This window comes from Danio aesculapii, chromosome 6 (genome assembly GCF_903798145.1).
Source record: "Danio aesculapii chromosome 6, fDanAes4.1, whole genome shotgun sequence".
NCBI classification, from domain to species: domain Eukaryota; kingdom Metazoa; phylum Chordata; class Actinopteri; order Cypriniformes; family Danionidae; genus Danio; species Danio aesculapii.
The window spans coordinates 37,328,307-37,355,313 of NC_079440.1; the positions used below are offsets into that span (position 1 = coordinate 37,328,307).

At 34.4% G+C, this 27,007-nt stretch overlaps 1 protein-coding gene across 1 annotated transcript; it reads left to right on the forward strand.

Annotated features, from left to right (window-relative positions):
- The first annotated feature begins 367 nt into the window (after positions 1-367).
- uhmk1 (U2AF homology motif (UHM) kinase 1) lies at positions 368-12,739 on the forward strand. Its single transcript, XM_056460124.1, has 8 exons — positions 368-1,011; positions 2,454-2,746; positions 4,409-4,600; positions 4,696-4,790; positions 6,226-6,302; positions 6,388-6,486; positions 6,580-6,668; positions 8,285-12,739. The coding sequence occupies exons 1-8, from the start codon at positions 741-743 to the stop codon at positions 8,429-8,431; spliced, it is 1,263 nt and encodes a 420-aa protein (XP_056316099.1). The 5' UTR covers positions 368-740; the 3' UTR covers positions 8,432-12,739.
- Positions 12,740-27,007: the final 14,268 nt, after the last annotated feature.

Genomic DNA, 27,007 nt, shown 5'->3' on the forward strand with positions numbered 1-27,007 from the left:
TATCCATAGCAGCAATGATAGATAGATAGATAGATAGATAGATAGATAGATAGATAGATAGATAGATAGATAGATAGATAGATAGATAGATAGATAGATAGATAGATAGATAGATAGATAGATAGATAGATAGATAGATAGATGAAAGAAAATGGAAATACAGAAAAAATAAGACAGTCTAAGATGTTTTTATATTTACTGAAGTGGAAGCACTTAAAAAATAAATACAATTGCTGGTGAACTTACATTTATAAATATAACATTTGCAAATAATATGAATTATTTTTTAACAAAAACAAAAAAATATTATGGCAAGATTATAGAAAACTCTACTTTTGCATATACCGTCACTTCCGGTATCATGGCCACCAAAACAGTGGCAAGAATGTCAGAACTCGGTCCTCCTAAGATGGGCTAAATGGATCTGCTTGGTGTTTTATAAGCGCACATCAGCTTTTCGGATCTTTAAGATCCGATTATGGTGCGGCAGATCGCAACAATTCGTGCGTTTACGTTAAAATATGCCATTAAACCTTCGTTCGTCAGCAGTTGGTGGTCGTTAGCTGTAAATTCTGGCTTGCAGAAAACCACAAAGTTATGCAAAGATAATTTCAACTAAATAAAGTTTCTGCAAAGGGCAACGGATGGAGCACACACTACTTATCCTTAACCTAACACAATTTAACTCAGATTATCGTTGATATTGCTTATGGCTTGCGTTTCTGGCTCCAGTGCAAAAAATGTCCAGTCCAAATGTCAGCTCACCGGTGATGGCGGTGACTTCAGCGGCCGCGGAGCAGAAAGCGAGCCCGGCGTCATTTGAGATCTACGGGAAGATCTGGAACGTGCAGGCTCGGTTGGGTCAGGGCGTCTCGGCCTCGGTGTACCGGGTGAGCTCCGGTAGGGCCACTTCTGCAGTCAAAGAGTTTCAGGTGGACCCGCAAGGTGGAGATTATGGGTACCTCAAGGAGAGCTCGGTGCTGGAGAAGATTCAGGGACATAAGAATATCGGTAAATTTCTCCTAAATTTCCAGGAGATTCTATAAGTTGTTTGTTTTATCATAACAGAGTAATCTAAACGTCAAAAATAAGTTTGTTACAAGGGGACCTAATAATATTTAGGACAGAAGGCACTTTGCAGTCAAAATAATAGAGAGCCACCGATTTAAACAGCTCTGAAAGATACATTCTAGTACTGACTGCAAATTATTGTTAAAAGTATATATAAAAGTTTTTTTCCGAGTACACAGAAAGAATATTAAATATAAGTAAACTGTTTAATGCAGTCCAAACTGTCCAAACTTTTTCGTAAGAAGGGCTAAAAACAAAATATCACTGAGAGATATTTAATATTAGCCTACATTACAATTGCCATGGGTAATTTCCTATTCTATTTCCTAATATTTCAAAATAAATAGAAAACATTACTTTAAATTGTATTAACTAATGCAGTATAACTTTTAATTCTAACTTATTGCAATAAAAACATAAACAATCACATTTATAACACAGCGGAGTTCAATGCTGAATATACTGGTCAAGCAGAATCAGCCTTTGACTGGATTTGCTTACCAAAGATAATCTGATTAATTTACACCATTCAATTTAAACATTCAATTTCAGTTTTAACAATAAAACAAACAACCAAGGGTTACATTCAATTTGAATTGACAATCTCGAAACCATCCCAATCATTCTCACTCTGTTCTTAGATGGGATGGCAGGCCAAATCAAAGGTTGCCATGGGCCATCTCTGGTCTAGTGTTTGAGTTAAGGTATTATGGAATGTCTTTTCATGTAAATCAAATAACATACTTTGTCCAACCTGTGTTTATTAAAAAAAGAGTACATGATCATATTAAATAGGTAAAGCTAAGTTGAGTGTGAAAGTGATTCGAAAGATAACACCGAATTCTTAAAATGACAACGAGTTAGTATTTTGGGGCTTCACTGTGGTCCTTAAAAACTCTTATTTGTAAATGATTATTTAATGTTAAACTGAATAACATTTTGTGTGAATCATAATAAAAATGGCACTATTTTTTTGTTAAGGAAGAAGGAGTAAAACTGACACATTCTAATGTACAAACAAAAAAATGGTATACTTTTAAAAATGCTTCAAAAATGCTTATGATGGTGTGACCCACATTTACAATATGTTTAATAGTTCACAAGAGGAACACTTCTCCATTAAAAAGGTTAAGTCAAGTTGAGCTTTATTGTCATTTCACTACATGTGTGGATATACAGTGAAATGAAATGACGTGTCTTGCAGGATCACAATGCTACATAAATAAACAATCATAATTTTGAACACTTGACAGAAGAGCTATTTTAAACCTATAAATAACTAACATACCAGAGTGTTAATCTAATTATACTAACTATACATATACTATATAAATACTGTAAATAAGTTCAGAAGATCCAAATATTCTCTGTTGTCTCCCTAGTGACGCTGTATGGGATGTTTACCAATCATAACCCCTTCGGTGTGGCCACTCATTGCCTGTTGTTGGAGCTGCTGGATGTGAGTGTGTCTGAGCTGCTGGTCCGGGCCAGTAATCAGGGTCACTCCATGTGGTTGATTCAGCACTGCGCCCGGGACGTATTGGAGGCTCTGACCTTCCTGCACAGAGAAGGTTTCGTCCATGCAGACCTCAAGCCCCGCAACGTCCTCTGGAGCGCTGATGACGAGTGCTTTAAACTCATCGACTTCGGACTTAGCTTTAAAGAGGGACATCAAGTAAGAAGTTGAAACAAGTGGCTGCAGACACATTAGCATTTGCTGTTAAAATCATTCAATAAACAAACAATCACTGCCATTTCACAGTTTAGGATCATTTTGGAAATAGCCTAAGTGTGTTGTGCTTACAAAGACTTTTTGTTGATCTGATGCAGATAAACAGTAGGGTTGAGTAAATATGATAAAGCAAATTGAATAATTATTTCATTTAATAGTTAAAAAAAATTTAGGATGTCAAATAAGCAGTTTTTTAAGCAGCTTTTGTGGAAACTGATACTTTTTAAAAATTCTTTGAATGGAAAGTTCAAAAGTACAGCAATTATTTGAAATATGATACATAATTGATTTATTTAACACAGGGGTTCTCAACCTTTTTCACTTCTGAGCCCACCTCCTTCTAAAATATTTTGAAGGCCCACATCTGACATTTTTTATTTTTTTTTACTTATTGTCTCGAGAAAATGCTTATTTCAAAGCTTTATTTATTAGCAAAACATTTCTTTTGCTTATACTGTTATTATCTTACTTTTCTATAGCAGTTTATAAAAAAACAAAACATATATGATGTATGTAAAAAATATAAATATATATATATATAAAAAGCTCCTAAATTCTTCAGGTATTTTTTTTTGTTTTTGTATTTTTTTTATTTTTATTTTGAAAATGTGAAATGCCATTACACCAATAATTGTTATATAAGACATATTTAATAATGAAATCAAATAATTATGGTACAATAATTAAATTGATTTTAAGCTATCTCGCGGCCCACCTGCAGGATCGCTGAGGTCTGAGGCTGCGGCCCGCTGAGGCTGCGGCCCACCAGTTGAGAATCCCTGATTTAACACATATTATGACTAAAACACTATCTTTTTGTAATAATACTTCAATAATATAATACTTTGAAATTGTTCAATATTAAGTACATTTTAAGAATTGTTATGAGTTTATGATGTTTAAAAGGAATGCTGTAACATTTAGGTGAGACATGTAATGTGTGTGACAGATCAAAGATCGGTTCTAAGTTTAAGCAGTTTTTACTCAGTGGATTAAGCAAAAGATATGACAATAGCAAAGGAAAAAAGAAATAAACATTTACAATAATATTTATAAACAAAGACAATAAGTGTACACCCAATCAAAGAAATAAAAAAAAAAATCCTTAAATCTAACATCTAAATTAGGCGACAAAAATAGATAATGAAAATAAGACCCCATATCTTCAGTGCACACGACACTCAATCTAAACGAATTAAACTACAAAACTCCAAATTACACAGATGGCAAAACACTCAAGCTAATTTAGCAAAAACAAGCTAAACTAAAGCAAACCTAACAAAGATACCATATTGCTCAGTTTAGTATCATACAACAACCATCAAAGCAAATGTTGACTAAGCATGACCAAACAATCTTTAAATTCTCACGGCTCGTCCAGGGATTGGTGGAAATGGCGCTGTCATAACGATGATGGACAGATAACTGAACCAATAAACAACCTTGGTGGAGTGAGAAGGGAGAGAGGAGGGATTAGAGGAGGATAAAACATTCATTAAAATGTGTGGCCTCACACATTTGAATGGCAGCGTATTATCAATGTGCCTCTAGTATTATTTTAGGTTTGCAATGTATTGAGCAGAGTTTTTGTCTGTCTCATCACAGGATGTGAAGTATATCCAGACAGATGGATACCGGGCTCCTGAGGCTGAGCTGCAGAACTCATTGGCTCAGGCAGGTGTGGAGAGCGACTCAGGCTGCACAACCGCTGTGGATCTGTGGAGTCTGGGCATCGTCCTGCTGGAGATGTACTCAGGAATGAAACTCAAAGAAACTGTCAAGTCTCAGGAATGGAAGGTCAGATGATGAAGTCATTTTTTGTAGTAACTATTTGAAATGACTAATAGCTATTACGTGAACTGTTGTTCTTGCTTTCTGTTGTGTGTCTACAGGATAACAGTTCTGCAATCGTAGACCAAATATTTTCAAGCAATGCTTTGGTTTACCCAGCTATCCCTGTCTTTCATTTGAGGGATCTGATCAAAAGGTAGGAAGTAAAAGGAGTTTCCAAATTTCAGCACTTGATATTATGCAATTATGAGTTCAACGAAAAAGTGAGTCACATTTCAGACTGAAATAAGACTCCTATGCACAAGGGTTTTCATTGTTTTTATTAAAACAGTAATGTTGTGGAAATGTAATTAAAAATAACTGTTTGGTGTAGTATTTTTTTTTACAAATATATATATATATATATATATATATATATATATATATATATATATATATATATATATATATATATATATATATATATATATATATGTATATATATATATATATATATATGTATATATATATATATATATATATGTATGTATGTATGTACAAATATACAAATATAAATGTTTATTATATAAAATTGTTTAGTTTTTTCCTAGGGTGTAAAAGCAGTCATTGCTTTGGTTTCATGCCATTTCCACACTAAAGCGTTTTCTTTTAAAATGCATATTTTTCTCTCTGTTTCTGCATTGTGTCCACACTGAGATGGCGTTTTTAGGAAAAAAAACGTATCTTTTTGAAAATGCCGTCCAAAGTAGATAAATCTGAAAACAGTGTTTTAAATGTAGCAGTGCGGACTGTGAAAATAGAGGCTTTCAAAAACAACGACACATTTTAGTCATGTGACACATTCATGTGACCAATTCAGCACATAGTGGATGACATTGTAAAGCAAATGTTTTGGATGCTGTCTGTTTTGAAGGCTTATTTAAAGATTAATGGCAGTTTACACATGCTCCACATAACCTCTCTTCAAAGGACACAGAATATTTACTGGGAACATGTTCAGCAGTGGACAGTTGCGACATTTGTGACAAAGAGATGTAAAGTAAATAAACGGCAGGTGGATATAAAAAAAACGTCTTATGTCTGTGCGCATACGCAGTACATGAAAGTGTTTCAGCCGCTTTATTATGGATGACCGTTTTTGTAAAGAATTGAAATCGATAGTGTGCACATGGTGGGTTTTTAGACAAATGTCGTTTTCAAATTGTTTCAATTTACTATAATCTTCTATGTGAAGCTGCTTTGACACAATCTACATTGTAAAAGCGCTATACAAATAAAGGTGAATTGAATTGTTTCTAAATTTGGGCTATTTTTGAACAAATTGAAAGTAACAAAAATTCATTAATCCATGACTTGCTTCAAAGTCTCTTGCTTAGTTTCTAAATGAATCAGCCATTTTGAATGGATCATTCTAATGAATGATTCGACAAATCACTCATCCAATCATAATAATACAGAATTTTACAAAAACCCACTGGGCTTAGTATCTATTTGTGATAGACCTAAAATAATCCAAGGTACCATGGTTGAACAGATCTCAAAAATAATATGATAATTTTTTTGTTCAGTTTCTCAACTATTGGTGTGTTGTCTTAAGATAAGACCATAATGATGTGTTTTACTATCCCCAGTATGCTTCACAATGACCCTAAACTCAGAAGCACATCCGAGGCTGCATTAATGAGCCCTTTCTTCAGCATTCCCTTTGGTTTGTATCACTCAGCATCTAAATGATTGTCTGCATTGTCTTGTGTGTTTTGTGACACTGTATGAAGAACTGCTTTGGGTTTCAGCACCTCATATTGAAGATCTGGTCCTTCTGCCCACACCTGTCCTGAGACTACTAAACGTAATTGATGACAGCCATCTGTATAATGAGGATGAGTATGAAGGTCAGTCTCTGGCTCTGCATTGGTCCCTAAATTGACATTATTCTTTGTTGTTGTTTTTATTTAGCAGATCTCTAAGCTATATGTATTTCTTAGATATAATAGAGGACATGAAAGAAGAATGTCAAAAGTACGGCACAGTTGTGTCCTTATTGATCCCGAAAGAGAATCCCGGCAAGGGACAGGTGAGTGAAATCAAATTTTATTAGGAATGTAAATTATTAAAAAAAAATTCCTCACCTGGTGATATAGAAGAGTATTCTAGTGTTTTTTTTTTAAAGTATCCCATTGTTGTTAAGTCAAGTTTTAATTAGTCAATGAAAATGTATCATTTAGTAGGCCTATATTTGAGTCACACATCATAGTAGTTGAATGTACAATTTAATGACAATAACTGATGATAATTGTAGTCATTTAAAAAAAAAAAAAAGTAAAATCATGCTCTCTAAAAATGCTGGGTTGTTTTCAAACCTAAATGTGAGTTAAATAATACAAACTGACCCATTAGCTTAATTAAAATAGTTTAAATAAAATTGCATTTTAATGGTCGGGTTTGTTCATATTTGACCCAACATTTTTTACCTAACCTATACCCCTGATTTCTTATTATATCACATAATAAAAAGTAACACACTCTATTAGGGCTGTGCGATTTGGGAAAAATATCTAATTTCAATAATTTATTTTAAATGTTTTTGGAGGATATTGCCATTTCGATTAAATTTTGTAGTCAAGCTTCAGCTCAATAATCTGTATCATAGCTTCTTACTGCTAAAATGCAGTGAGTGTCAGTTAAAACAAGGAACTGAAAAGATATTAATACTTAAACATTTATTCTAATTTGTTTTTAAATATTCATAAATTAAACACTCTAAACACAAATAAAATGATACCAAAATAAATGATAACAAATACCCAACTCCCCCACGGGATTTTCATAGGCAAATGTTGGCAGGTATGCACTCATCACTCACTTGTGCTTATCCAATTGGCTAGTAAGACTATCACACACTATCAGGAAAATTAAGTGATAAAAAAAACATTTTTTTATATCGCAGACTCTTGAGATTAGCTAATCGCAACATTTCAAATCGTGATTGTGATTTGATTTTGATTAATCACACAGCCCTAACCTCTACATTATAAAATTTAACAAAACTCAAAAGCTTCTCTTAAAAGTTAAAACTGACATTCATAGTATTAATACCAGTACTCTCAAATGATGTTAATTTTATTATGCTTGGTCTAAATAATCTTTTTATTAGCAAACCACTTGTTAAGTGTGCATCGCGAAGCGATTTCCGGGTCCAAACACCATATCAAACTGTATAGGGAGGCTCATCAAATGATAATAATAAAGTTTACAAAGCGATGTAGTACTTCCGAAAATCACGATCGCAATATATATATATATATATATATATATATATATATATATATATATATATATATATACATATATATATACACATACATACATACATACATACATACATACAATATATATATATATATATATATATATATATATATATATATATATATATATATATATATATATATACATACAAACACATACAAACACATGCCTAATATCAGATGGTCAGAAAGTGATACATTTTTTATAAATTGTTAAAATATTGGTGTCTGTAATGCAGCAAATCCAGACTGTTGTGTACACCATAAATTTATATATAATTCAATTTAATGTGTGAAAAAGTGGTCATAAATGAATATTTTCTCAATTCAAATTAGTAGCGGCTTGGACCCAGAAACAGTATTTTTCATCTTGTTTTGACAGGTGTTTGTGGAGTATGCAAATGCTGGAGACTCCAAAGAAGCCCAGAGATTACTGACAGGCCGTACTTTTGATGGCAAGTTTGTGGTTGCTACATTTTACCCACTGAGTGCCTATAAGAGAGGTTACTTATACCAAACTGTACAGTAAAACTGTACACACACACCTCCATTCAAAAAGTGTAATTTACTTTACAATCATGTTAAGTTCACTTTGTGTGTATTGTTTAACTGATGCGCTACCTTTAATATTTACATCTCACACAGATTAAGATTATTGTGAAAATAAGACACATGAGAGGAATAAGGAGAAAAGTTTTAGTGCCTGCTTCCTACTTTTATACTAAAGGATCGCACCATTATAAGACACTTACATTTACTTTGTGATAGCTGGTTGCCAGATATTCACTATTTATGCTTCCATTTTTTTTCTCTTTTTGCAGTGGCATTGATGCGCTGCTTTGGTTTACACACTGCCTTCTAAACACTTTAGAGACTAGGTTTACATGCTCTTTGAATGTCTACAATTCCACAATTTGCAGTTTACGTGGGCTGTTTTCTTCCGTTCTATTTTTCCGTTGTTAGTTTTAGTGGTGGTATGTTGGTATTTCCAGTAATTATGCACATATTTATAAACTACTGGCGAAATACACTGGCCTACATGCACTGTGGCGTGGTTAACGTTTATGTTCGACTTGACCATGAAAGCTGTTTAACCTTATTTTTAAAAAGACACAAATCCATCAGCGTCTACAGAGAGAGCACAAATATTACCGAGCGGGTAGCCTTGTGCTATATAGATCATCCTTAAGTGACTTTTCATTGCATATTCAGGGGTTGACTGGAACGAGACTCCACGTCGAACACAAAAGCCACAATCTGTGTCTCATCTAAAATGTTTGTCAAAACCTCAATTGAAAATAACATCGTTATACAATTTCAAACTTGAATTCCAAAGTATAACTTGTCTTGTGGAGACATTCAAGTGATAAAATGCATGAGATGTTGTGGTGAGCTGCATAACTCATTTATAGCACACATCTGTAAAGATTCAGGAGCAAATAATCTACTCTGTATCTTCCTTAAGCTGGACTGCCTACACGCTGATAAATAATGCTGTTTACTTCACCTGTGTTACTTTCATATTTAATATATGGTGAAACAAATGTGTAGCACACCATTTCATATTAATTCAGAAAGGCTTTTTTTTCTTGTTGGCTTCTTGCTGGAGGGAAAGTTCAGCCAAAATTGAAAATCTAACTTTTCAAGATTTTTCTTTAACCAAACATCAAAGAAGAGTTTTTACTGAGTTTAAGTCAAGGCTATTTAATTAGTTTGTCATGGGGGCCAGTTCATGAAAAGCATCCTAAATGAGGGGCCAGAGAGTTATGGCTTGCAATATAAGTAATGACAAAACAGCAATATAAGAGCCCATGTGCTGTAGTTTTGCTCCTTAAGACACCCACGTCTGCTTTTTCTACATGAAAACGTTAATATGTTGTATTTTGAAACTACACAACGTCACTGCATTGTACAATGTGGCTTTTTTTACAAACATATTTAAATGTTGTATTTCGAAGCACAATAAAATCAGTGTATTGCTCATGTAGGCTTCTACATTCAAACACATTTATATGTTATGTTTTGAACTGTGTAACGATTAGGGATGCAACAATTAGGGATGCAACGATTATAGATTTTGATTGTATGATTGAAGTCTGAAGAATAATTATGGTTTCACGGTTATTACGATTATTATGCATTTATTTAATTCAAAAGACTTACTAGTTTAGAAAAATCACAAGAAAACTGCTTATATTTAAAAGTGTTATTTATTGCTGCTCAGTAACCAAATACAGCACAAAATATTCATAAAAAATGAAAAATAGTAAATTTTTCTTCTTGGGCTTAATCTAAAGAGAATAAATGCGAAAGTTTTTGATTTAAACAGGAGTGATGAAAATAAATGACAGAACAATGAATAAATAAATAAAAATAAAAAAATCGTATTTGTCTAATGTTAATTTAAGCTATATATTAGCTAAGAATGTAAACTGTTGTTATTATCTGTGCGCATACATGCATAATAATTTAAATAATTTGTAAAAATTCATCTAACGTATCTTTTGTTTACATTGCACTGAAAGCCAAGCACAGCTCTTACCACTACAGCATGAGATCATATCTACTGAGTGCACCTGGAGGGCGTGAGTGCGTCGGTCCGCTTGCGAGACATAATATGTGAATGGCCCGCTGCTATAGTTAATCCAGTGTGTGTGCGTATTAGCCTCGGTATAAGCTCGGAACTTTAAACTAACACACAGGTGGCATAACTTTGTTTACTTGCAGCAGTTTTGTTCCATGCAACAGAAACGTGGCATTGAGAAGACTTTACAATTAATTAACCGTAATGAAATAAAGCGCGGTTAATAGTGAAATCGGCTAATCATTGCATTCCTATTAACAAATTGCCTCGGGGGCTGGGTTCGGCCAGCGGGCCACCAACTGAATTCCCTGCTTTAAGATGATTTATTCAAATTCAAAATGCATGTCAATGTCTACCACTTTAAGAGTAAAAAAAACATCAGGACAAAACAAAATTATCTCCTGGCTATACACTACCTGACAAAAGTCTTGTTGCCTATCCAAGTTTTACGAACAACAAAAAAATATCTCGATTTCTATTTGATCATTTGGTATCAGAAGTGGCTTATTTTACCAAAATAAAATATGATTATGCCTTAATTTAAATTATTTAATTAGGGCAGTAAGGTCTTACTGAGACAAAAGTTGTTTCTTAACAGAAATAATGTACAGCATAGAATATAAAGTCATGGTGCAGTGGAAAAAGAATTAATACTGTGTTTGACTCCTATGAGCTTGGACGACTGCATCCATACATCTCTGCAATGACTCAAATAATGTCATCAGGAATGGCAAAGAAAGCATTTTTGCAGGACTCCTAATAATATTCATGTCTGATGACTGGGCTGGCCAATCCTTGAGCACCTTGACCTTTGGTTTTTAGCAATTTTGATGTGGAGGCTGAAGTGTGAGGAGTGCTATCCTGCTTAAGAATTTGCTCTCTCATGGGTTCATAATGTAATGGGCAGCACAAATGTCCTGATACCTCAGGCTGTTGATGTTGCCATCCACTCTGCAGATCTCCCACACACACCATACTTAATGTTACCCCAAACCATGATTTTTTTCTTCACCAAACTTGACTGATTTCTGTGAGAATCTTGGGTTCCAATAGTATTTGTGATGACTGGGATGCAGTTCAACAGAAATTTCGCTGGAAAAAAAAATCGGCCTTCTGCTACTTTTCCAAATGTCAATTTTTTATTTGTTGCTCTTACAACTGGGATTGACGACAAGACTTTTGTCAGGTATTGTACATTGAGCTCTTATAAAGCAAAATATTATATCGCTGAACCATTTTGGTTTGAGACAAAATATTCAATGTCCTACTGAAGAAAAAAAAAGGCACCTAGGATAAGTAAATTAACACTTTTCATTTTTGGGTGAACTATCCCTTTAAAGCTCAGATGTTCTACACAGACATATTATACTCAAATATATCAGCTATCTGAGTGGATTTCACTATCTATACAATAAATAGTGAGTGATTTTGAAGTCGTAACATCATTTAAAGGCTTTTCCGTTGTTGTGATAATGTATTTTCCAATGAGTTTGTCTGTGATTGCATGACATGTGGAGTCTTTAGTCCTAGCACATAGCCATCGTTTGTATGAGCATTCGCATTTATTACTTCATCAATATAGTCTGATGGTTTGTCAGTCTTCCGGGTATAATTGTTTTTATTTTATTCCTTCTATACAGTCCAAATGGCATACTTTTCTTTGTCCTGCTGTCTAGAAATGTAAAATTCACTTCCAGGGCTGCAGTATTGTAAGTGTACAAGTCAATGTAAAGAAAGAAGGGGTTGTTTGTTGTTGGCAATTGCAGATGTTAACGAAAAAGTCAAACACAAAATACTATTAATTTACTTTTCTAGATTGGGAGTGGATTAGATTTCATTGTGGCTATTGTTGTTTTTTTGTTGATGGAATGTTTTTATGATGTTGTAGTAAAAGAGCACATCGGTCGAACTGATATATGCATGTTCTAAGAGCGTGTCTTTTGAGATTTGGTTAATTTACTGAAATTCAGATTTTGCGCATTGGAGAAGAAGGGTGATGATCTAGATTTCATACACTTATATAACGCTCTTGTCACTTTGATGGCAACTTCTAACTCTTGGTTAGAAAGATTCATTATTTAAATTGTGAGATTGTATTGAAATGCGCTAAAATCATCCAGTTATGACTCAGGAAACTAATTCACCACTGATTTTCTCAGTATTATCCTTTTTTTCTCTTTCTTTTAATGTATGCAAGTAAAATAATGTACAGTTGAAGTCAGAATTATTAGCCCCTTGGATTTTTTTTTTTTTCTTCTTCTTTTTAAAAAAAAAATATTTCCCAAATCATGTTTCCCAGAGCAAGGAAATTTTCACTGTATGTCTGATATTTTTTTCTTCTATAAAGTCTTGTTTGTTTTATTTCAGTTAGAATAATAGCAGTTTTTATTTTGTAAAAACCATTTCAAGGTCAAAATTATTAGCCCCTTTAAGCTATTTTTCCCCCATTGTCTACAGAACAACCCATCGTTATACAGTAACATGCCTAATTACCCTATTGTGCCTAGTTAACCTAATTAACCCAGTTAAGCCTTTAAATGTCACTTGAAGCTGTATAGAAGTAACTTGAAAAATATCTAGTAAAATATTATTTACTGTCATCATGGCAAAGATAAAATAAATCAGTTACTAGAAATGAGTTATTAAAACTATTATGTTTAGAAATGTGTTGAGAAAATCTCTCCATTAAACAGAAATTGGGGAAAAAATAAACGGGGAGAGGGGCTGATTATTCTGACTTCGACTGTATGTTGTAAACAAATTATAAATACTTGCTGTACAATGTACATTTCATAGATTAGAAAAATACAAATTCGATGTTTTTACAATGCATGTTTGTGATACATACCTACATACAGTTTAGCAGTGTAATTTACATTGCAAAACATCTAGGTATGATCAAGTTATGATTACAACAGGCATTTTGTTTTTGTCTCAGAGAAAAAAAAAATAGCATCACCCATAGGAAAATTTTATTGGAAACCATTGGCAAATAAGTATTCAGACTTTGACGTCAAGGCTACAGCACTCTATTTCCTTGTCATTTATATCCTGTTTGAGCCAGCGAACACATACAGTGAGCAAATAAATGGCTTTTAGGATGTTGAAAAAGAAACGTTTATGTACTTAGAAAAAATATTTATAATAATTACACAATTGATATTATGATGAGTCTAAAATAATGAAACAGATTTGGGACACACTTTATTTTGATGGTCCGTTTGTTGAATTTAAGTTACATTGCATCTACATGCCAACTAATTCTCATTAGATTATAAGAAGACTGTTAGGTTGGGGTTAGTGTGAGTTGACATGTACTTGCAAAGTTTCTTATAGTCAATTAAATGTCTGTTGAAGGAGCAGTATCAACAGTTTTTAAGCAGACAGTCTACTAACACTTAAATGTACCATCAAAATAAAGTGTTACCCAGATTTGATTTTAACATTATATAAAAACTGTGTAGCTCTAGAAAATTGTTCACAAAGCATTAAAACATTCATGTGAAAGGGACATTTTTGAGTCATAGCTTTAAAGATCCTAGACTGACAATCTAGTTGTTTATTTATTTTTGCTGGTGTGAAGTCTTCTTGAATGAATGGCGTTAAGAGTCAAATGAGAATTCTAGAAGATGTATATAGATGTGACAACAGCAATAGTCAATTCAAGTGTGTCTTGTGCTTATAATGAGCCATCCAAACTTAAATCCAGCTAATTAATTAATCTAAATCTGAAGTAAAGTTCTAAATACACAGGCCTCAAACAAAGTCATCAAAAGTCCTTAAATAGAGCCTCGAGGCCCCTAACACTTTCAGAAAGCACAAAGATTTCTTCCCGTAACTATTTATTTAAACCTGAGAGGGGTATCTGTCAGGAAACATTTCATGCTGCCTTAATTTTTTGTATGCTTTAATAACCTCACCGTCTGTAAACACTAGACTGTAATAAAAGTGCCAAAATTGTTTCAAAGCCTGCCCTTTTTCACCCCCACCAGCAACCCTGCAGAAATACCCACGACTTCAGGGAAGCCATACATAAATGTTTTTGTTGAACGTTGCATTGCAAACTTTTAAATGTGCTACAGTTGGTTGCTAGAGATTATATGAACATAGAAGCACAGCAATGGGGTTTGGCTGGCCTTTGTGTTTGTATAGTGAGTAATGACTCTCCCAAGAGAAAAACCTGCTGGGTGGAACCACTGATAGACATGGGAGTGAAATGCTCTTTGGGTCTTAATAACCCAAGAAAGGTTGGAGAACTAAATGGCAGCTTGAATGGAGAGAGTTTCAGTTGGTATGTAGACTGAAATATTGAAAATGCACAGAAATAGCTTCCTTCTCTTCCACTTTCTAATTTATGATGACAATATCCTTTGTAGCCCTCTTTAAAAATATAGTTGCTGAATCCGCAGCTTTATTGGTTTCAATATTCAATAAAGTAAGAAGATATCGCAAATCTCACAGCATGCACAAGACCTTTAAATAAAAAGTGCAAGAAGTCACCTGACAGTACAGTTGTTTCATGAGGAAATGTGAACTTGACACGAATCATGTATTGATATTGATATTCTAGGGCTAAAGTTCAGAGACTCAGTGTGTGGCTTTAAGGAAGTCTCAAAGATGTATTATGGAAGGGTTTTGTTTGTTAGATCAGAAGTTTATAAGATGCTTTGGATTAATTTTAAAAGCTGATGAAATAGACATCACAAGTGTGTTTGATGTGTGATCTGCTGATTCTAATGAAGTTTTGATAAACACAAATGCAATCTGTGTGGTAAAATGATCAAAAGGTCTGCAGACATGGCGTTTACAGTATATTTGTGGTACACAAGTGCATTACAGTGGAAATGCTGTGCTGGGTTTATTTGTGTGAAAAGAGTGAGGATAATGATGTGAATGCTAATGAAATATCACTAAATGTTTTATATGCAAATTCTATTTATGAAGCTTTCCTTTTGTGCTTTATTGACATTTTATGCTGCCACTGAATAAAGAATGTAAAAACAAAGTTTTTTTTTTCAGAATAGTTTAATTAACTAGAGGGTAACGCATTACAAGTAACACGAGTTACGAAATAGTATTACTTTAAGTAACGAGTAAAGTAACACTTAAAAAATAAGTAATATTTGACTTTTTTGAAAATGTAATGTTATTTACTTTTTAGTTTAATAAATTAACTTTTGAAAAATAAATTGCTGAACTAAAATTAAAGTAGTCACAATGAATCACGCAGTCAATAAGAGAAAGTGTTCATTATTTTGAGGAGAAAAAGGGAAAGGGGATTATAGTCTCAATGGACAGGGATTTTACTTAAGACAAGAAGTACAAAAGTAGCAAACACATTGCTTTAAACTTTCAATAATTAGTATATACGGCATGCACAGCTCTGAAGTAGACATGGGCCAGTATAAGATTCTGACGGTATAATAACCTTAGATAAAAATATCAGGGTTTCACACTACCAGGGTATTATGATTACTACTCCAAAATAAGTTCTTATTATATGAACTAATCAAAACAACTTTCCCCCCCCCATTAAACACAATATATTTTAAAACATTTAAAATATTTTAAACCAGAAACTTTTGATTTAGAGGTTCATTTTCTGCTGGAGGTACTGTTGCTCTAAAAAACAAAACAAAAAAATAGTTGTAAAAAAAAAAAACTGGTTATCGTCCCATGCCTACTCTGGAGTCAGGAAGTTATCAGATAACATTATCCTACAATATATTTTAAAAAGTAAAAAAGTAAGCCTACTAAGATAAAGCCAAAATTAAAGCAGTGGCAGAAATGATCATCTATAACAATTTCAATGGTGAAAATTTTCTCCAAAGCATTCAAAATAAAATATTACATGATGCTCTTTAATATATTAGTGATGCAAATGCAGAAGAAGGTTATTTATTGGGGTGGATAACGAAAGTGTAAACCTATATTTGAATTTAATAATAGCTGAATTCTACATTGGAGGTTTGTTTTTGGCCTGTATTTACCATTATTTTGCTTTATATTATACCAATCATGAGTTTTTGTATTGCCCTATTGGTTTCAGTCTTATTGTGCCTGAGGCAGAGATGTGATTGGGTGAGACCTAATTCTTTAAGAATTCTTTACAAAGCTCTGCCTTAAAGTCCACATAACATGTGGCAGTTAAAAACAAACCTAAACTTGAATTTGAACATGTACAAAATATAACAATGACCTGAAATCATGTATTAGTTCAGAGTGTTAGAAAGATGTTGATGTAATTTTGGACAATGTAAGCAAATGACTGACTATGCTTCATAGAAGACTGTGACTTCAGAGCTCTGGATCGAATGAATAATATTCATGTTTTTCAAAATAAAGTGTTCATGTCTGTCTCGTGACCTTGTGTGTTTATTTCAGGGTGTTTATATGATCAACTGCTCAAGCAGAAATACTACTGATTTGTTTTAGATATCTTTTAACATTATACTTTTCATCTTTATGCAGAAAAAAATAATAAAAAAAGTAAATAATAAATAGTGCTATATGTGCAGTGCATTCAATAAAATGTTGAAAGAAACATGTGGAAACTAATACCATTTCAAATCTTATAATGTAAGTGAAAACTACTACTAGACACTAGATGGCAGCACTGCCTTTCAGACTGAAAATTCATTACAGTTGCACTAAAAGTGTCTAAATCTCAAAATGTAAATATAATGTGAATGTTTATGTTGCATTTATGAATCAATGGACATCATAGCTGTAAGAAAATTATATAAAGTGTAATTCTAATAAGAACACAGTTAAAAGCTCACTCACTCTTGTGCTTGTTAAAGGGTGTGCTTTTTTATTATTATACTGGTTTAAACAGTTGGAATCAAACATTTACATACAACTTACAGAATCTGCAAGATTTTACTTTGCCAAAAAAAGTCATTAAGGTAACAGCTTGCAAGCAACGTGCTGAGCACTGTATTTGGCATTTAAAGTCGTTTACATGTAGCCTAATTAAGAGAAAATAATAGTTGAATTTATAAAATTACCCTTTTCAAAAGTTTACATATACAGTAATGATTTACTGCTGGGTGCCGTTTGATAAAACTACTTATTTAAAATGAGCTGAAACAACATAATTCTTGAGTTTTTTGAGACAACTTAATTGTCTTATGTTTAATTCGCTTAAATTTGTAAAAAATAATAAGTTTGTGTGATTGTGTGAAATCCAGCCATTTTTACAGAGTATCTGCTGTTCTTCAGAATATCCTTCTGGGCCAACAAATTCCTTTTCTTTTTCTTTTTTATAAACAGTTTTGTGTATTTAGACCCTGACAGATGACAGAAATGACAGATTTTTCAGATCCATTTTGTTTTCACACTGAAGACAATTGAGGAACTCATATGCAACTATTACAGAATCAAAAACTCCTTAATTATGCTTTAAGAGCCTGGGGGTGAAAACTATTTCAATTTTTAGTTTCTTCTGGGAAGTATTGAAGCCTCTGAAGACCAATAGTAAATAAAAAAAGAAATGATTTTTAGGTGAAATAAGAAATTTTTTTTGAACATTCTGTTCAGAGGTTTTTACCCCCTGGCTCTTAATGCATTGTTTTTCCTTCTGGAGCATCAGTGAGCATTTGAACCTGTTGTAATAGTTGCATTTGAGTCAGTGTGAAAATATGGATCTCTATTAATTTTTGAATGAATTCACAAACACAAAAATGCTTAAAAAGAAAGAAAAAAGTTTAGATTATAGGCACTTTAACACACTAAATATCCTCTTCCACACTCTAATAAGCATATGTCTGGTGTTTTCAATCATACTCTAGTCTCTGTATGACTCAGAACTCTCCTTCAACATAAGTCAACAAGAGAAGTTTAATCTTTGTAAAACAAACAGTCTCTCCCCTAGAATAATTTGAAGTATCACTCATGTCTAGCAGAGGTGCTGCAGTATGAGTTTGCTGAAGATAACACACAAGGATGGGGGTTTATTGAAATCCATAACCATATGCACAAACTGTACAAATATCTGTGCTTGCCTTGGCAAACACCACTAAAAATGTATTGGCTTGGACTCCATGAGCAGGATCGAGCTGTATGGTATGATTCTTTAAAATTGGATCGTCTTTCTCTCAAAATAACACAAAATCCATTTAAAAAAATACAGCCAATTCCAGCACAGTGATCTCCTGCTGTGTGTGTGTGTGTGTGTGTGTGTGTGCGTGTGTGTGTGTGTGTGTGTGTGTGTGTGTGTGTGTGTGTGTGTGTGTGCGTGTGTGTGTGCATGCGTGCGTGTGTGTGTAAACAGGCAGGCTTTAATTCCTGAGCTGCATCTTGGAGTGTTTGTGGCTCAGTCAGGTAGAATTACTTATAAAGTTACTAGTTACTGTAATTAAATGACTTATCTGCTGAAAAAGTAAAGGGATTACTTTTAATGTTTAGATAATTTAATTACAATTATTTATAATTTACCTGCGTTAAATACTGTAGTTCTGTATAAATCAGAAAGTAGCAGAGCAATTGTTTTTATGTGCGTTTTGCAGAATAATTCTATTTTTCAACTAAATAAAGCTTAAATTTATCAAGATGAGTTGCACATACTCAAGAAACAATTGAGTTAGAAATAACAATAAAGTTAAAATTCTATGATTTGGTGCTATTGCTTTGACTGACTTCTCTTTTAGTGTTACCTTTTCATTCATTCATTCATTTTTTTTTTCAGTTTAGTCCCTTTAATCAGGGGTCGCCACAGCGGAATGAACCGCCAACTTATCCAGCATATGTTTTACGCAGCGAATGCCCTTCCAGCTGCAACCCATCACCCTACTCTCTCATTCACACACATACACTATGGACAACTTAGCTTACCCAATTCACCTATAGTGCATGTCTTTGGACTGGGGGAAACCGGAGCCAATACGGGGAGAACATGCAAACTCCACACAGAAATGCCAACTGACCCAGCCGAGGCTATTACATATTTTTAATAATGCTTAAAGGCCTTTATTGACTCGAATTTAGAGAATTAAGTGAGTTGGTAACACTTCTTGAAGGGGTGTTCAAAAGTAATCGTGACATGACACTTCATGAATATGAATGAGATTTCCTGCATGCTTGATAACTGCCATTAAGAGTCATAAGTGCAGTTGTCATTTTAAATGCAATGGGGACAAAAGCCATGTTTCCATCCAAAGGTGCTAATAAAATGTATGCGTATAACTGCAATATTGAATAAAAGACGTGCGAATGAATCAGCATTTCCATCCAAGTAGTCAAAGAGAACTAAATCGTCACTTCCTGATTAACTGGCGCCAAATATCAAAAGTAAAAATGGAATTTGCTATGGTGGAAGAAGCTGCGTGAATCTTTTCCTTATTTAATAAATGACTTGCGCCTCAGAAGATGATGCCAACACGTAATGGATGCATTGTGGCATTTGAAGGCATCAGAAACAGAGCACAGACGCTCTTGACAGGTCTGGAGGTCATTAATAATATAACACTAATACTGAGATGGTCAGGGATTTTAGAATGACCAAAACTACATTTCAGATATTTTACAATGTGCTCAGCCTGCTGGTTTGTCCACTCACACATATTTTTATCACCCATTCACTCCTGCATTCATACACTACAGCCAATTTAACTCATCCAATTCACTTAAAGCGCATGTCTTTAGACTGTGAGGGAAACTGGAGCACCCAGAGGTAACCCACATGAACACAGGGAGAACATGCAAACTGCACACAGAAATGGCAACTGGAGCAGCCAGGACTCGAACCAGTGACCTTCGTGCTGTGAGGCGACAGGGCTACCCACTAAGCTGCCGTGCTGCCCTGAATTTCATGAATTTGAGAATTAAATAGTTTATAAATACTTTTAGTATTTGAAATAATTTAAATACAATAGTATTTAGTAATTAGTAACTTTTTTAAAGTAACTTAACCAAAACTGGTCTCAGTGCAGAACTCTGCACTGTGTGCTTATTTATCCACAGGTATTTTATAGATGCATGTGCACATCGTCAGCACAGAGATAAATGCTCAGCTTTCCAGAAGGCACTGATCCTGAACCGGAACCTCCTCTGCCATACATATTCTGAAACAAGATTGTGCAGTCATGCATGGATCTCCTGCAAATCCAGGAGGGAAAGGTTGTAGTGCAGGTTTACATTCATTTTCAAGACCGCAAATCTTTCACTTTATATGAATGGGAACTTGTTTTTTCCCTGAGAATCCTGCACTAATTAATACCCCTCATTATGATAGGCATTCTTTTATAATTCACTCAGCTGACATTGTTGGGAAACGTTTTACTTCAATGAAAGCCCATACAGGGCCCCTTTAATTAGACTGCAGTAAATTGCTGAAGCTTTAAACCGGCAGGGATGTGGAGCCATAGAAATCCGCAGGACCCTGTGGGGGTCTTTGGAAAGCAGCCAACAGGAGAGGATATTTACTGTCCCAATCTGACCAAAAACAGACAAGAGCTGAAAAACTAAATGTATGGTGAAATGGCATGTCTTAGGTCCAAACTTTCTGAAATGTCTTTTAGTTGAAATATTGTAACTCTCTATATATAGAAGAAGAATTAAAATATTAAATTGCTACCCAAATGACACTATGCAACATTTAACAATTGATACAACAATGAAATGACCAAACTAACAAATAAATTATTCCAACTTTAAAGGGTTCCTATTTTACCCCTTTTTCAAGATTTAAGATAGGTATTTTGTGTCTCCAGACTGTGTCTGTAAAGTTTCAGCTCAAAACACCTATCAGATTATTTATAATAGCTTTCAGAACATTGAAATTTTCTGCTCTGAACACATTATTGCACATTATATTTTGTGGCCTTAGTCTCTGGCTGTGTCAGACAAACAGCACAGTGACAGACATGAAGGAAGCAGATCTTAAGTAAAGTTTGTGAGAAATACTACAGTAAGAACTTTACCAATGAGTATTTGTTGTGGGGAGTTCAGATCTTTTAATCCTGGTTGCTTTGTGCACGTCCTGTCTTGTGGATATGATTATATGTGTTACTACGGAGACATGTTAATAAGCGGCTGTCAATTAAATTGGTGGGCGGGGAAATGGGAGGGATTTGGGTCCTATTTTAACATCAGGAAATAAAAAAAAAAAGAGACAACGTCTTCATATCATATCACTTCAGTATGACTGTGGACACTAGTGCTACACACAGTTCTGTCCAAACAGCTTCCAAAAGATGATTTTCACCATAGGTGACCTTTAAGTCAAATGTCAAGATCCCTGAACTGAAATGCCTGATTTTCACTCACTAAAAAGCATTTCCATGGTCAGCGCCAATTGCCTAGTGGTTAAGTTACCAAGGTGCTTATGGTGACCCAAGTTCAATTCCTGGCTCAAGGTCCTATGCTGATCCTTCCACTCTCTCTGCTCCCAATGCTTTTCTGTCTGGCTTATCCACCTTATTTTTTATATACAATAGGAGCAGTAAGGCCATTGCAACTTTGTCAAGATGAATAGTCAAGACTTCCAGTCTCATTCACTTCTATGGTGTTCAACATATTTCAACTTTTAATGCTTTTTGCATTTAACACAATAATGACTTTTTTCTTTCTAATTTCTCAGTTAAACAAAATATGTAATTCACTCACTTTCATTTTGGCTTATTCCCTTATTCATAAGGGGTTACCACAGTGGAATGAACCACCAATTACTCTGGCATATGTTTTATGTATCCTGATCTCACGAGGAAACCTAACTATTTTGCAATTTTCAGTTTACGATTTTGGCAGTTTAGGAGGCATGGCACCAAAGCCCACCTCTAAACCCAACTGTCCAACATAGAATCATTCTGAAAACGTAGTCCTATATGCATTTCTGGAACTGCATGTACGATTTGCTCAACATGTACGTTTGCACACTTAAGACGTGGAGTGGAGCAGAAATGACCGTGACAACAGTTGACCGGGTTTGAGTCCAGTGAAGAACGGTTCCAGAAAGCAGGTAAGACAATATGGGATATGGGAAAATCTGAAAATGTGGTAAAAATCAGGAGCCTTTTCTTTTTCTGGATTGCTTTTCAAAATACTGTAGTTGGGTTTAGGGAAGGGGGTGGGTGGGTGGCTTGGTCGGTTGGTCAGTCAGGCAGTTGACAGCGGCCTCTGGAGGATTTAGGTGAGAACAGCAGGCGTGAATAGCCTCGCGAGAGAAGTTTGAGATCTGAAAAAGCATACACAGCGGCCTCTGGTGGCAACAACTGAAACTGCAAAAAACGAAACAAAAGCTGAAAAAAAACATAGCTCCTGGGACGTATTTTGCTTTCTCCAGAAATGTATAAAGAATCAGAATGATATATATCAGAATGAGCCTGGGTTGCAACAGTCAATGGGTGATGAAAATTGTACTAAATTGTATGAATTCATACAAATTAGCCACTAAATAAAAAAATTACGAATTGCAATGAGATAGCGTTGGCTTTATGTGGCAGATACCAATTTAGTAATTCTCACAACATTGAAAACTGACATATAATTAGTAATCTATTGATTTACATTTTATACCACACATAAATAAAACACACAAAGAAATCAGGTATGGTTCATTCCGCTGTGGCGACCTCAGATAAATCAGTGAAATGATGGATTAAGAGGAAGGAAAATGAAATGAGTGAAATAATCAAGATTGCAAAAAAAGTGTCCATTTATAGCAAAGTGTCCTGAATAAACAAACCAAAGTACTTTGTTTCTTTTTTTTTTTTTGGCCTGCCTACCTATGGCCCTTTTAAATCTTCGAACTGGACCTAATCCTAAAAGAAATACTGGTTCTTCACACCTTTCCACAATTGGCTGAACAGCAGAAATCTAAAACATTGGCTTTGGTTACAGTGGATGTGATCGTAAGCTGCTGGCACTTCAGAGAGCACAGGTCTGAGAGCGGATTTACTCGCTCCAGCCATTCCCTGCTAATGCGAGCTATATTTTCATTGTGCCACTGATCTCAAATAGGTTAAAAATAGACATTTTTTTCCACATCCTCTCTGACCTTCTCGCTCAGACGTAAAATACAATCCCACGGGAACATTACACTGGCCACGAGATAAAAACAGGAGCCCACTGGGCCAAAAGCTCTTCACTGAAATCGTCTTCTTATCTGAAAGCAGCAAACACACACGTGTGCCTCGCTGTGACGATCAATAAGACAGATAAATGATAACTCTGTGGGCAGAAGCTGACTCACGCCGGCTCATTGTGTTTGTCTTAGCACTCTGAGGTCAGGATATCACTGATGGGAATCTGCGTGAGACCCAAACATCAATGAATGTTGTGATTTCAGGCCATGGGGAAAGAAGGCTGTGTCCATATGACCAGAAGGTGTATACTGCGTTCAGTGATGGGGGATTGTTATCTGTGTCACTGTCTCCATCAGGTCCAAGTTTTCCTGACATTCTTGCCTGTTTTGGTAAGAAGGTCTAGTAAGTGATGTGAAAAATGCAGTTTAGGTTTAAAGAGATACCGTAATGAATATTGTCATTCTGTGTAGAGCTGCATGATTGTGGATAAACTGAGAATCATTTTGTTGTTGTTAGGGTTGGGCTATGTCGACCAATTTGGCATCATACAATGTTTAATGCGAAACATCACAATGGACGATGGCATTGTCGTTGTAGGCAGTGGTGAATTAATTATTTATGAATAATTAATTCATAACGAATTAATTATTTGAAGCCTACCGTTTCAACTACCTGACCCGCATGGTCTTTGTTTTACCCATAACCAAATCATAAATAAATTAAGATAAGTTACTCACAAATAGCCACCTGTCAATCACTTTTCCCACTGGACTCTGGCAAGAATAGGCATAGTGATGTGTGTCATTATAATGGTGTCGACAATGGCGTTGTTGGTAAAAAAGGTGCACAACCAACACGAACCAACCTACAGTATCTGAAGTTTTAAAAAAAAAATCTAATTTAGAATTATTGCTTCGAAAACTCACATACTCAAAACTTCATCACAGAATCAGCACTTCTGAACAATATCTTCAATTATGTGATAAATAAATTTTTATAGCTGTTGCAACAATGCAATGGCAAGCTTTATTTGAAGTGTCAAGTTTAAAATTTTAATTTTTTAGTCTATACCATAAATAAAATAGTTTAAAGCTGAACTATATCCCAGTACTTATGTGACAATCATAAATTTTGTAACACTGAAATAATAATACTGATTGAAAACATTAAAGACTGAAGGCATTTTATTAATATGCATAACAACTGCTATCTATGGGTCAAACGCAGTCAAAGGTTTAATAAACAAGCAAATTACGATCAATTGTAATTATGATCGAATGGGTGATCACAATCTTTACTGATTATTGTGTAGCTCTTATTCTGTCATTTACTGACTTGTGTTGACGCTAAGCTCCAATACATAATACAGTAAATGAGAACTAAAAGATTTCAATCTCCAAAAAGGACACAGACGTATCATAAAACATCTTTTAAAACATTTGACTCTAGACTTTTGAGATGTTTAATACCTTTCTGTGAGAAACAGAACACATTTAAGTCATTATTCACTCCTGTTCCCCTTCAGTGAGCTGTTAAAGGCTCCAACTGGGTTATTGATTCATTGAGCTGAATTTAATTCAATGATTCAATTAGTTGAATTTCAGCCTGTTTTTTCCACAAAAGCTATCATAGGGCTTTACAAGACTTTAAAGAAATGAAAAGTCTGTTCATTGTTACTTTAAAATTAATTTAGAAATTTTATACATATTATTTTAAAATATTTATATTTAAAATTAATGTTACAATTTATTTAAAAAAATAAAAATGATCTCTAAATCTATAATTTATTAAACTAAAATGAAAACTGAAGCCAATATATATATGAGCGTCATCCTCGTAGCAGAGCGATATTGCTGTATACTGGTGGGAGGCGTGCATTGTAGTGTCCCACCAGTGACGATATACAGCCATAGCGCACTGCTATGAGTGGGATATTGCGTTTATACAACAGTTTGGCGGCATAATTATTTATTTATTTATATATATATATATATATATATATATATATATATATATATATATATATATATATATATATATATATATATATACATACATACATACATACAAAAAAAAATCAAACTCAGAGTCAAAATTCTTTTGTAAGAGGAAACTACTTTCTTCCGCCATTCCTTTACATCTGCAGCTGACAGCAGAGACCATTGCTACTTCCCCAACATCATGTTAGAGGTAATATTTTAATGATTCTCTGGCACAATGTCTAAAGTGATGTCAAAACAGGTCATTTTGCTGACATTTTAAGATTATAAGGCTAAACAGCTTGGAATGACATCAGTCTAGAGACATTTACCAGTATTTCTATGTTGCAATCAGGATATCAGAATAATTAACCCAGAAAAAGCCAAAGCATTGCAAACACAACACTCTCAGAAATAAAGATGCAAAACCTGTCACTGGGGCGATACCTTTTTAAAAGATACATTTTTGTTCTTACCAGGTCGTTAAAGGTCCATGTTAATACCTAAAAAGTTCAACTGTGTACCTCAAAGTACCTCAAAGGTACAAAGGTGAACTTTAAAATTACAAAAGTGTCCCCCAAAGGTACTAATTTCCACCTGTATGGTACAAAACTGTACTTTTTGAAAAGGTACCAGAACATTGACAGATTTTGTACCTTTATTACTGAGAGTGTACCAGATTACTGTTGTGTTTGCGATAAGGAAAAATCCAAAACACATGAGGGCATTTCTTACTTCTTTCTTTTTACTGAACTAGTCTGCAGTAAGGAAAACAGGAGACTACAAACAGATGGCCAACAAAAAAGTAACTCAGGGTTATAAAAAGAGTGGCAAAGACAAAATACATACATTCCTGATATGTGAGTCTCATCTCACACTCAATACAATACAATTACTATGACAAAAATACAACACTGCAATATAAAAGAGAGAGAGAGAGAGAGATCGGCTTAGAATGTCACTCACTAATTTTACAATGTTTTGATCAGCTGTAGTTAGAAAATATACCGATCTTTTCTCCTCTAAGGGCTTATTATGCGGTCTCTGTCGCCATCTTGTGGATGACCAACATCAACCATCTTCGCTCTGCTTAATTACAGGCTGATGGATGTCGATGCGCTGTCCCTCAGAAATGATAAATATTTAAAATAGGCACTATCCTGATAAATAAACTGCATATAGATGCAATCTAAACAACTACATGCTTGCCTCAAAAGAAGTGATGTCCAGATTCGATCATGTGATTGGAAATTGGGCCAGATCATGCAGTTTCAGACTCAATCAGAATCTAATGTTACGTCCCGATCAGGACGCGAATATATGTATGCAGACGCGGACAATTCTGTATCTGTTTAGTAATCGATCAGAATCGGTTATTATGTACTGAAGTCATTTATCTTATATGCGCTATGTCGCGGTAGAATAGTATAGCAAGTGAGGAGACCGTGAGTAATTAAAACGCATAAACTCTGCACAATTCACTGCGTGTGTTTGCTGAACAGCCCTTCACTGACACA

Coding starts and splice junctions, on each gene's coding strand:
- uhmk1 (XM_056460124.1), top strand. CDS start 741: ATGTCCAGTCCAAATGTCAGCTCACCGGTGATGGCGGTGACTTCAGCG. Junction 1,012..2,453: donor TCAGGGACATAAGAATATCG/GTAAATTTCTCC, acceptor TTGTCTCCCTAG/TGACGCTGTATGGGATGTTT. Junction 4,601..4,695: donor TCAAGTCTCAGGAATGGAAG/GTCAGATGATGA, acceptor GTGTGTCTACAG/GATAACAGTTCTGCAATCGT.